Below are 11,626 nucleotides of genomic sequence, written 5' to 3'. Positions count from 1 at the left end.
CACATTTTCGTCCCTGAAGGTCTTAGATGTGACAGGTACGTGTTTATCATTAGACCAGTTTTTTATTTTTATTTTGTTTTGTTCATTTTTTTCCTATTGATCTGTCTTGGTGACATTTCAACCCATGTCCCTAGTGACATCACCGGTGTACCAGACATGATGTCCTTGGTGAATTTTACCAGTGCATCTTTTAGATGGGACACACTGCTTCTATAGTGTTGAAGAAGTGTATGTTTGTGGATGTGATGCTAATCAAGCACAGTGATTTGCCTTTGTTGTGTCAAGCTTCTTGAGGTTTTTTTTGTTGTTGGCGTTGCACTCATCCAGGCAAGTGGCCAGTATTCCATCACTTGTGACTTGTACCTGATTGGTGGACAGGTTTAGACAAGCGGTTGAAGAGAACTGCAGGATTCTAGCCTTTGACTTGCTGTTGTAGCCACTATATTTATATGGCTAGTCCATTTCAGTTTGCTGTTAATTGTACCAGCACTGATGACACTTTCTATCACTTTACTGTCTGTGAAGCTTGACTATATTGAGGTGATAATTGGCTGTGTTAGATTTATCCTGTTTTTTTGTTTGGATGTGGACAATTTTCTGCCTTGGGTAAATGCCATTGGAAATGTACTGGAACAGCTTGGCTAAGTGTGAGACGAGTTCTGGAGCAGGAGTTTTCAGTATTATTGCTGGAAAGTTGTCAGGGCCCATAGCCTTTTCAGCATCTCCAACCTTAAACAGTTTCTTGATATCATGAAGGGACTTGAATTAGCTGAGGGCTGACATCTGCAATACTGGGATTTCTGGAGGAAGCTGGGATGAATTAGTCAGAAGTGCCAACTGGATTAAGATTGATTTGAATGCTTCAGTTCTATCCTTTGCACTGGTGTGCTGGACCCTTCCCCCTCACTTGAAGTGAATTAACTAATTCCAATCTCCAGCGAGCTGTTGAATTCCCCATTACCATTCATGACTGGATACAGCAGGACCATTGAGTGTAGATCTGATCCATTTGCTGTAGAATTGCTTAGCTGTATCTATCACCTAGTTGGTTATGCTGTTTTGGTACACTGATCCTGCATCTTGTTATTTAACCAGGTTGACCCCTCCCTTTATTATTTTTGTCACTTATAGTATTGTGACAGTGCCACACAACACAACACAGTTGAAAATAGGACATTGTCTCTACGAGGGCTATGTGGTGCTCACTTACTGATGCTAGAGGAACTCAGCTGGTCAGGCTGAGTGGGGAGAGTTGACTCATGTTAATTAACAGGAGGTTTGCTTGCCCATATGTAGTCTGCCATGAGACTTCATGATGTCCAGCATCAATGTTGGCCTTCTGGGTCTGCTCGTTCCTGACTATAATACTACTGTGCCAGCACTACTGGCTCTACCCTGCAGTGGGATTGAATGTAACTAGAGATGGTGTTTTCTGGGATTTTATATGTAAGATATGTTTTGGTGAGTATAGCTATCTGAGATTATTGCTCTACTAACTTTGAGACTGCTCTCCCAATTTGGCTTTTGCGTGGGAAATAGTGTCTTTGCTCATTGAAGCCTCATTCCTGATGAAGGACTTTTGCCTGAAACTCTTTTTTTTTTCCCGCTTCTTGGATGCTGCCTGACCTGCTGTGATTTTCCAGCACATTTGAAGGCAGAGTGGTGGATATTTGTCTGTGTGGATTTCAAGGTGCTCAACAAGATTCCACAAGGTAAACTGGTTAGCAAGGCTAGATTATAAGGAATACTGGGACTGTGAGCCATTTGGACAATTGACTCTGAAGGAGACAGAGGGTGGTGGCGGAAGGTTGCTTTTTGGACTAGACGCCTATGACCAGCCATGTATTGTCATTGTCAGTGCTGGTTCCTCTGCATTTTATCATTTTATATAAAATGATTTAAGATGTCAATATAGGAGGTATGGTTAGTAGGTTTGCAGATGATCCCAAAATTGGTGCGGTGGATAGTAAAGAAGGTCATTTGAGTACAATGGGACTTTAATCAGATGGACAAATGGGTCAAGGGCTGGCAGAGTTTAAATTAAATAAATGTGACAAGCTACATTTTGGTGGGGCAAATCAGAGCAGATATTCTATGCCTAATGGTAAGGTCCTGGGGAGTTTTACTGAACAGAGACCTTGGCTTATTGAAAGTAAAATTGTAGATAAACAGGATAGTGAAGGTGGCATTTGGCATGCTTGCCTTTATTGACCAGTGCAGTAAATATAGGAGGTGGGAGCTGTACAGGACATTATTAAGCCACTTTTTGAATACTGCATTCAATTCTGGTCTTCCTGCTATAGAAAAGATGTTTGAAATTTGAAAGGAGGCATGAATAGGCAAAGGGTGATTGCCCTTTAGTTTTGGACTTGGGTCCCTTTTAAATCTTTCCCTTCTCATCTTCAGCCTAAGGGGCAACCTTTTCATGCAGAATGGTGCGTGTATAGAATGGGCTGCCAGGGGAACTAGTGGAGGTTGGTACATTTACAACGTTCAAAAGGCATCTGGATGGGTATATGAATAGGAAGGGTATAGAGGGGTATGGGCCAAATGATAAGAAATTAGATTAAATTAGGATGTTTGATCAGCATGAAGTAGACCAAAGGGTCTGTTTCTGTGCTGTGTATACCTACAACTCTATGAATCATCTTTAAAACTTGATTTGAGGTTTTTTCTTGAGGCAGTCACCAAAAAGCATGCAGGCCAAACAGTAGATATTGATGACCGGGTTCTGTGGTCGTCTAATTAGCAAAATTTAGATCAAGTGGGCTTTGGAGGTAGGGGGTTGATTTTTTTTTTTCAGACCGGTGGCTTGTGACCAGCAGTGTTCCACAGGGTCCATTTTTTTGTCACTTTTCACTAAAATGATTTGTATGAGAACATAGGAAGTATGGCCAGTAGTTTTGTGAATGAAGCCATTGTCACTAGTGGACAGTGAAGAAGGTTATCAAAAACTACAAAGAGATGGTGATTGGCTCAATGGACTGAAGAATGGAATAGCAATTTATTGTCACGTGTATTTTTACCAAAAAAGTGGAAAGTTTTAAGTCTCAATGGCATGGTGCCTAAACTAGTGACAAAAGTCATAATTAAGAAGGGGGAAAAATAAATTCACTTTTGACTCCTGGGTTCAGGATACACTGGAAAAACTGGGCCGGGCTGAGACTTTCATATCAGGACTAGGCCCTCCGAGTTGCTGGAATACCTGGAAACTGCCGTGAGAGACTACCACATTGCAAGACTGCCCCGGAAGGCACCAGGCCAATACCACCATTCTGGGCTGTTGGAAGCTACTTCATCACTGGGCCTGGGCCAGGAGGATACTCCTTCTTCCACCAAAGTTGCTAAAAGAAGGTAAGGTACTATAACAAATGGAAACATTATAGCACCAAAAGAAAAAGGAATCTACACTGTCTACCTTAGAAGTTCTGGGCTGAGGAGCCTGCATGTTGTGCTGCTTCCCCGTCTCCATCTTAAGGGAGAAAAGTGTGGCAGATGGAGTTTAATTTGGATAAATGTGAGTTATTGCATTTTAGTAAAACAAACAAGGGCAGGATTTGTACAACTAATGGTGGTGCCTTAGGTGGTTTGTTGAACAGAGGTCTAGGGGTTCAGGTACATAATTCGTAAGATTTTGCAAAAATATAGATGGCTTAGGTAAGTAAGCATTTAGCATGCTTGCCTCCATTGCTGAATTATCTGAGTCTGCGAGTTGGGATGTGAGGTTGTACAGCACATTGGTGAGTAGTACTGTGTATAGGTCTGGTTGCTATATTACAGGAAGGATATTATTAAATTGGAGAGGGGTCAGAAAAGATTAACCAGGATGTTGCTGGGAATGGAAGGCTTGAGATATAAAAATAGGCTGGGACATTTTTTTTTTCACTGGTGCACAGGAGGTTGAGGGGTGACTTTTTAGAGATTTATAAAACTGAGTGGCATAGAGGAGGTGAATAGCAAGAGTCTTTTCTCTAGGGTGGGGGATTTCAAAACTAGAAGACATGTTTTTAAGGTGAGAGGAGAAAGATTTTACAGGTGAGGGGCCATGTTTTAACAGTTTGTGTGGAATGAAATGCCAGAGGAAGTGGTGGTTGCAGGTATAGTTACAAAACTTAAGACTTTTTTGTAGAGATGGATGAATCAAAGTTTTGGAGGGATATGGACCAAACACACAGGTGAATGGGACTAATTTGGTTTGGGAACATTGTTGGCGCAGACTATTTCAATCTGTTTCAATGCTGTTTGACGGAGTCTGACTCTGGATGGCTTGCTAGAGCAATTTATATTCAATTGCATAATTGAGTTTAGAGTTCTATACAAGTTCAGTTAAAGTAGGCAGTTTCAGGTAATAACCATTAATGAATCAGATGGACTTTGTAACAATGACTTCATGGTCAGCATTCAATTTGTTTCCAGGCCACTTATTTTAAAAAAAAAAAAAAATTCAATTCCACATTCTGCAATGGTGGGATTTGAACCCACCTCCCCACAACATTACTTGGATCTCTTGGTTACTAGCCCAGTGACCAACAGCACTAGTCCATCCCCAGTTGTTTGATATGTTACATGAAATTATTATTTGTAGTTGTCAGATCAGTACACTTTTGAGCTCCTATTCTTTTTATTACTGATGATCAAGATTTCTTTTGTCAATTGTATTCAACTCTTTGGCTCTCTGCTGGAGTACCAGAAAGCTAATCAATTTGCTATTTTAAAAATGTGCTTTCATATTTAGCATTTCTGTGCACATCATTACTGTGCGCTGATTCTTGACTCTGTTAATGTGTGGTTTGTTAGTCAATGATAGGATACCTTTCTATGGACATTTAACTGAATGTTCTTTCAGTACTTTTAATATTTTGGAATTAATTTGTTCACTGATATCAACTTCCTATATAAAAGCTGAACTGTTGCAGCCTTAAAATTTTGTATCAGTGTTTTATTTCCACTAACTGGAAATGGTTTTTTTTTTCCTTCAATAGATTGTACAATCACATTCAACTTGCCAGTAGGCTGATGTCAGGTTGTGATTACGCTGTCTTTAAGGTTTGTACACTTTTTGTGTAACATATATCCGTTATTCAGAAGAAACCGTTATCTGTGAATTTGACTCTGACCCATAGTCACAATCCTGGAAAGTCTCTTTGAAAGATGATCGGTTTTGACTATAGTGCCCCCGTGAGGAATTGAGGGAACAAATGGGAATTACTAATGTAAGGAGGGATGATCAGTATAATAATGGATGACTTGTTCTCCAGTGTTGAAGTCCTGTCAGTACAAATCTGTGCCTATGCCTTTGGTTGCTCAAGTGAGAGTTTCTCTCAATTGAATCAAAAATGTTAATATCTTGGAAGATAGTTTCCCTATTCTAGTATAAAAACTTCTAGAATTAGCAGAAATTTTAGAATTGAGAAGTTTTTAGCTTGACTGTCTGTCTTGTTCACCTGACTTCTTAGGTGAGTTGCAATTCCTTCAGTCCTCTCTCCTTCAAGTTATTTTGTCACTTTGGTACTTGCTGCAGGTTTAAATGATTTGAATTGTTGAAAATAGGTCACTTTGGGCAACAGACTTACATAAGATTCAAAATCTATTTATCAACTTGCATTAAAGTATTTCACTTAACAGTATCCTTTTTATTGCTGGTTTATTCTTAAGAATTGGAATTGCTTTGAGAACTGCCATCTAATTTTAACATTTAAAAACTACAAATTTCTATTGTTAAATAGGATGGTATTGAACCCATGTGGGAAGACAACAGAAACAAATGTGGTGGAAGATGGTTAATCACGCTGTCCAAGCAGCAAAGAATGCTGGAACTAGATCAATACTGGCTAGAAACAGTGAGTTAATAAAATGCATAGACAAATTTGTTTTTGTCACTTTTGGTGCAACATCAAAGTCCTGTTCAATCGTAGGTTTTTCAATGCTCAATTTTATTCTTTGTTTCACAGCCGTATATCTGCAATATCTGTTCTAGATGACGGACACATTAACTTTGTTATGTAATGGCATGAGCTATACATGGCACCTATGTGCCCTCTTTGGATCCTATGGCACATTGCTTTCAAAATAAGCAAGGGAATTATCCCCTGTACTGAGGCATAAGTATCATTCGTTGAGAATCATCAAGAAACCTACTTGTGCAAATTGGTTATCATATTTCTGATAACAGAAGTAACTGCACCCATTGGTTCAGGTCACTAGGAATTTTGCATGTTTGTGGCCAGATTGAACTAGTACTTTTTTTTTCAAATCTAACTCTATGTAAATGCAGTGGTTGCCAATAGAGCTATTAAGCATTTTAGAATAGTTACTCAATCTCTCCATTTGTAAAGTGCAAGTAATTAATGATTTAATATTAACTTTATTATTTATTATCTTTGTAAGTTGCTATGTCTTATTGGAGAAGCTTTTGACGATTATAGCAATGACATATGTGGTGCGGTAATTAATGTCCGAGCAAAAGGGGATAAAATAGCAATATGGACCTGTGACACAGAAAATGAAGAAGCAGTTTTACACATAGGGTAAGTTTTTTTTTAATGTTTTAAAGGTTTGTTTAATTTGTTGACAATTGTATCCATTTTCCCATCTTTTTGAACCATTTCCTTCCACACTAAAACTGTGGAAAATTTTGCATCTATTAGACACTTGTTTGCATTTTTATGATGTTGGCTGCTACCAATTTATCTTGGTTTTCTCCTTCGATTGCAAGTTATTTCTAAAACAACTCGAGACCTTTTCAAAGACTTAACACGTTGGGAGAGGGAAGTTGTTTTTCACCATATTTCCAGCCTTACTTGTAATGTTTCACTTAAGCTGGGTTTTGGGATTTGCTATCAAAACCATTTAAACTGAGGGCAAGTTACATTAAATTTCTTAGTCATGCACTATAACCTTTGTGACTATTCTTTAGTTGTGTCAATAGTTCATTGAAATATTTTCATGCTGCTAGCTTGTAATGGTAGTTAAAAGTCTTTTGCACACAAAGTATTTAAAACCAATTTGCACTTGCACCCTTAACATTACAAAATAACACCAACTGAATAGAAGAATTACAATTTCCTTTTGATGAAACCTACCTCAAATTTATTTTTAAAATTAAGGAACATTTCAAAGTGGTTAATTTGTAATGGAATTCCAGCACTTCTCATCCAGGCAGCTGAAAGCATTGCAATCTGTAATAAAGCAACTTGAGATGTTCAAAGTGAAAATGTCCAGATTAGAGGGAGGAAGTGCTGGATGTCTTGAAATGGTTAAAATTGGATAAATCCCCAGGACCTGATCAGGTGTACCTGAGAACTCTGTGGGAAGCTAGAGAAGTGATTTTGCTGGGCCTCTTGCTGAGATATTTGTATCATCGATAGTCGCAAGTGAGGTGCCGGAAGACTGGAGGTTGGCAAACATGGTGCCACTGTTGAAGGGCGGTAAAGACAAGCCAGGGAACTATAGACCGGTGAGCCTGACCTCCGTGGTGGGCAAGTTGTTGGAGGGACCAGATGTACATGTATTTGGAAAGGCAAGGACTGATTCAGGATAGTCAACATGGCTTTGTGTGTGGGAAATCATGTCTCTCAAACTTGATTGAGTGCTGGGCCCTCTACTTTCTGTCATTACATAAATGATTTGGATGTGAGCGTAAGACGTACAACTAGTAAGTTGGCAGATGACCCCAAAATTGGAGGTGTAGTGGACAACGAAGAGGGTTACCTCAGATTACAACAGGATCTGGACCAGATGGGCCAATGGGCTGAGAAATGGCAGATGGAGTTTAATTCAGATAAATGCGAGGTGCCGCATTTTGGGAAAGCAAATCTTAGCATGACTTATACAGTTAATGATAAGGTCCTTGGCAGTGTTGCTGAACAAAGAGACCTTGGAGAGCAGGTTCATAGCTCCTTGAAAGTGGAGTCGCAGGTAGATAGGATAGTGAAGAAGGCATTTCGTATGCTTTCGTTTATTGGTCAGAGTATTGATTACAGGAGCTGGGAGGTCATGTTGCGGCTGTACAGGACATTGGTTAGGCCACTGTTGGAATATTGCATGCAATTCTGGTCTCCTTCCTATCGGAAAGATGTTGTGAAACTTGAAAGGGTTCAGAAAAGATTTACAAGGATGTTGCCATTGTTAGAGGATCTGAGCTACAGGGAGAGGCTGAACAGGCTGGGGCTGTTTTCTCTGGAGCTTCGGAGGCTGAGGGGTGACCTTTTATAGAGGTTTACAGAATTGTGGGGTATGGATAGGGTAAATAAACAATGTATTTTCCCTGGGGTCAGGGAGTCCAGAACTAGAGGGCATAAGTTTAGGGTGAGAGGAGAAAGATATAAAAGAGACCTAAGGGGCAACTTTTTCACGCAGAGGGTGGTACATGTATGGAATGAGCCGCCAGAGGATGTGGTGGAGGCTGATACCATTGCAACATTTAAGAGGCAACTGGATGGGTATATGAATAGGAAGGGTTTGGAGGGATATGGGCCAGGTGCTGGCATGTGGAACTAGATTGGGTTGGGATGTCTGGTCAGCATGGACAGGTTGGACCGAAGGGTCTGTTTCCGTGCTGTACATCATTATGATTAATTAGAAATATGGAGGGATGAATCTTTGGATGAAATTCAACTAGGATGAGAATTTCAAACTTGACTATCCAACCACAAGTGTTTTGCCAAGTATTGTAAAGGATGGGAGATTAGAATATCTATAAAGAAAACAAAAGCACTAATGAAGGTTTTCAGGTACCAAGGCAAGTTACAAGTCTGATTAAACATTACAGAATTAAAACAGACATTCTGATACTGGAGCAAACAAGTAGGCAAGCTCATAATCCTGCAAACAAAACATTAAAGTTGTGAATGTTTGATTTTCGTTTTGAGCATTTCTATGCAGAATGGTGGAAATGGTGACGAGGGAGCAGAGTTTGCAATGAAAACAAATATTGGCTTCAGTCCTTCCAGTATTTAGAGGACAGGATCGGGACAAGCAGTCTGTCGTCAGAAGTGCTGAGGTGAACTTGCATGTTGTTGGTGTACGTTTAGCACTGGTTTTCAGATTAGTGATAGCAAAGTGCTGGTGAGAAATGAGGTCCAGAATAGATCCTGGTAGGGCAAAGGTAACTGAGTGGGAAGAGAAGCTGCTATAGGTGACTTTCTGGATATCATGGAACCGTCATGAAATAAGTTCTGCCCAGTTGGATGGTGGAAGGATGGTATTAGATAATGTGTTGGGGAAGTGGAAGAAAAAAAGCATAAGAAAACTGAATAATGCCTGAATTTTGACTTGAACTATGCCATTACACATTGTGCAGAACTAAAGACAAGGGAATTCCTTCATCACATTGTTCTTAATTGAGATTATCAGAATCAAGCAAATCTTGCTTGAGGCTTTTCTTTGGCTGTTTGCTATGTAATTTTGTACTCTGTTCAGATAAGCGGGCATTTGTGATCATGGATTTGAATCAGATTGGTCCGTGATTGCTTGTCAAAGTACGGTAATGGTTTGATCAGTTGCCTTGATCAGTATAGCTGACCAGGAAATAAATCATTCTTCTTACTATTTATAGGCTGCGCTGGAGACCTGCGAACTCAAATCCATTGGCCATGTTATGAATGCATTTCTGTGGCAGAGAGAGTCCTACAACTTGTAAATATAAAGTTATAAAACTCATCATCTTTATACAACGCCTGTCCATCCCATTCCACATTCAACAACAAGCTTTGAAAACTGCTCATTTTTGACAGTAGCTGAGACAATCCATAGCTTTACTTATTTTTCTTTTTACAAAGTAAGTTTTGCATCATCATTCAATATTAAACAGATTATTTATGTTCCAAGATCCACATCTTGTTTTGTCAAAAATAAGGTTCTTAGAGCAAATTTTGTACCAAGTTTCAATTGTATCGGTTTACTAACAAATAGGTTATAACATCATCTCTGCCCATCTTCACTGGTGGGAGTAATTACAAAGCTAGTTTCCTGGGATATATTGAGGTATATTGTCACCATGTTAAATATAGTTTTTGAAATCGGCAAAGGTATGGCAGATGGAATAAAATGTGGGTAAATGAGGTTACGCACTTTGGTAGGAAGAATTGAGGTGTAGACTATTTTCTAAACAGGGAAAAGCTTTGGAGATCTGAAGCACACAGGGACTTGGAGTCCTGGTTCAGTATTCTCAAAGGTTAACATACAGGTTCAATTGGCAGTTAAAAGGCAAATGCAATGTTAGTATTCATTTCAGGAGGGCTGAATAAAAGTGCAGACTGCATTTGGAGTATTGTGCTTTGAGTTCCATATCCAAGGAAGGATATGCTGACATTCGAGGGAGTCCAGAGGAGGTTTGTAAGAATGATCCCTGGGGATGAAGAGCTTGTCATTAAAAAGGCACTTGAGGACTCCGGGTCTGCATGTGGTGGAGTTTGGATGGATGATGGGGGATTTGATTGAAACGTGCAGTATACTGAGGCCTGGATAAAGTGGACATGGAGATGTCTCTGCTGTTAGGAGAGACTGGGACCCATGGGCACATCCTTCGAGTAAATGAAGGACCCTTCAGAGCTGAAATGAGGGGAAATTTCATCAGTCAGACCATGGTAAATCTGTGAAACTCACTGCTGCAGAAGACTGTAGTGGTTGTCATGGAGTGTGTTTGAGACCGGTATTTGATGGTGAAGAGGATCAAGGATTAGTTATGAGGAGAAAGGAGGAGAATGGGATTGAGAAACATGTCAACCATGATTAAATGACACAGCAGACTCCATGGACTGAATTACCCAATTCTGCTCATGATCTTATCAGCGCCAAGTTACTAACTTTTTTTGGTTTGTCCCATTTGAGAACATTTACACACTTTCTAACTGGCATCCCTACATTTGTAGCTTGAATGGCACAGTTCCACATCAACTATGGCTGATTTTGGCAAGTTAATTATCAATCTTTGACCATGGAACAAGCATTCATGACATTGCCAATGAGTCTTGGGATTACAACTTGAACTCTGTTTCTATTGTAAAGGTAAGGGTATTATCTACTGAGTAGTAAGGCTTTCAGGTTTAATTAAGAACATTTTAATGGGTGTGCAATCTGTCAGGATGCAGATGTAATTTAGAACATTTTAAAATGTATTTTAAGAATTTTGTTTTTTTCTTCAGAAAAACCTACAAGGAAAGGCTTGGTCTTCCCATGAAGGTTGTGATTGGTTATCAAGCGCATGCAGACACTGCAACAAAGAGTGGATTGGGAGTTAAAAACAAATTTGTTGTTTGAGCATTTTTTTCACCAAGCTTTAAAGCTGTGTAAATGAACTTGTTTAATTTGTGCAGTTGATTTGGGAGACTCTGTATAGTTTTACCAAACTTGGCTGTTGGAATGATTTTTGAAGAAAAAAATTAAATATATTTGTGCAAGGTATTTAAATCATGAGATTTCAATGGTGATTTATTGCAAACTGACTTTAAATATAATCTCTTGTGTGTACAATCTAAACATTACTTTCCAGTTTTAGACTGGATTGGGGGATTGTGGTGCTGGAAAAGCACAGCAGGTGAGGCAGCACGTGAGCAGGAGAATCCTGATTTCAGGCATAAGCCCTCCATCAAGAATGAGGCTTGTGGGCTGGGGGCACCTGAGAGAT

The 11,626-nt window shown here is 39.5% G+C and overlaps 1 protein-coding gene across 3 annotated transcripts in view; it reads left to right on the top strand.

Annotated features, from left to right (window-relative positions):
* The window catches only part of LOC122556923 (eukaryotic translation initiation factor 4E-1A-like), a 16,408-nt gene extending 5,013 nt beyond the window's left edge, over nucleotides 1-11,395 (top strand). For 2 of the 3 annotated variants that reach the window (XM_043704169.1, XM_043704168.1), the window contains exons 4-7: nucleotides 4,983-5,046; nucleotides 5,727-5,840; nucleotides 6,388-6,527; nucleotides 11,145-11,395. In XM_043704169.1, coding sequence (XP_043560104.1) covers nucleotides 4,983-5,046; nucleotides 5,727-5,840; nucleotides 6,388-6,527; nucleotides 11,145-11,259 — 433 coding nt within the window. In that variant the 3' untranslated portion in view covers nucleotides 11,260-11,395. Of the gene's footprint in view, nucleotides 1-4,982; nucleotides 5,047-5,726; nucleotides 5,841-6,387; nucleotides 6,528-9,556; nucleotides 9,671-11,144 lie in introns of those variants that run through there. The other variant, XM_043704170.1, reaches the window with a different exon arrangement.
* Nucleotides 11,396-11,626: the final 231 nt, after the last annotated feature.

This window comes from Chiloscyllium plagiosum, chromosome 14 (genome assembly GCF_004010195.1).
Source record: "Chiloscyllium plagiosum isolate BGI_BamShark_2017 chromosome 14, ASM401019v2, whole genome shotgun sequence".
Classification (NCBI taxonomy): Eukaryota; Metazoa; Chordata; class Chondrichthyes; order Orectolobiformes; family Hemiscylliidae; genus Chiloscyllium; species Chiloscyllium plagiosum.
The sequence above is the reverse complement of the archived record's forward strand: the minus strand, read 5'-3'. Positions and strand labels throughout refer to the sequence as shown.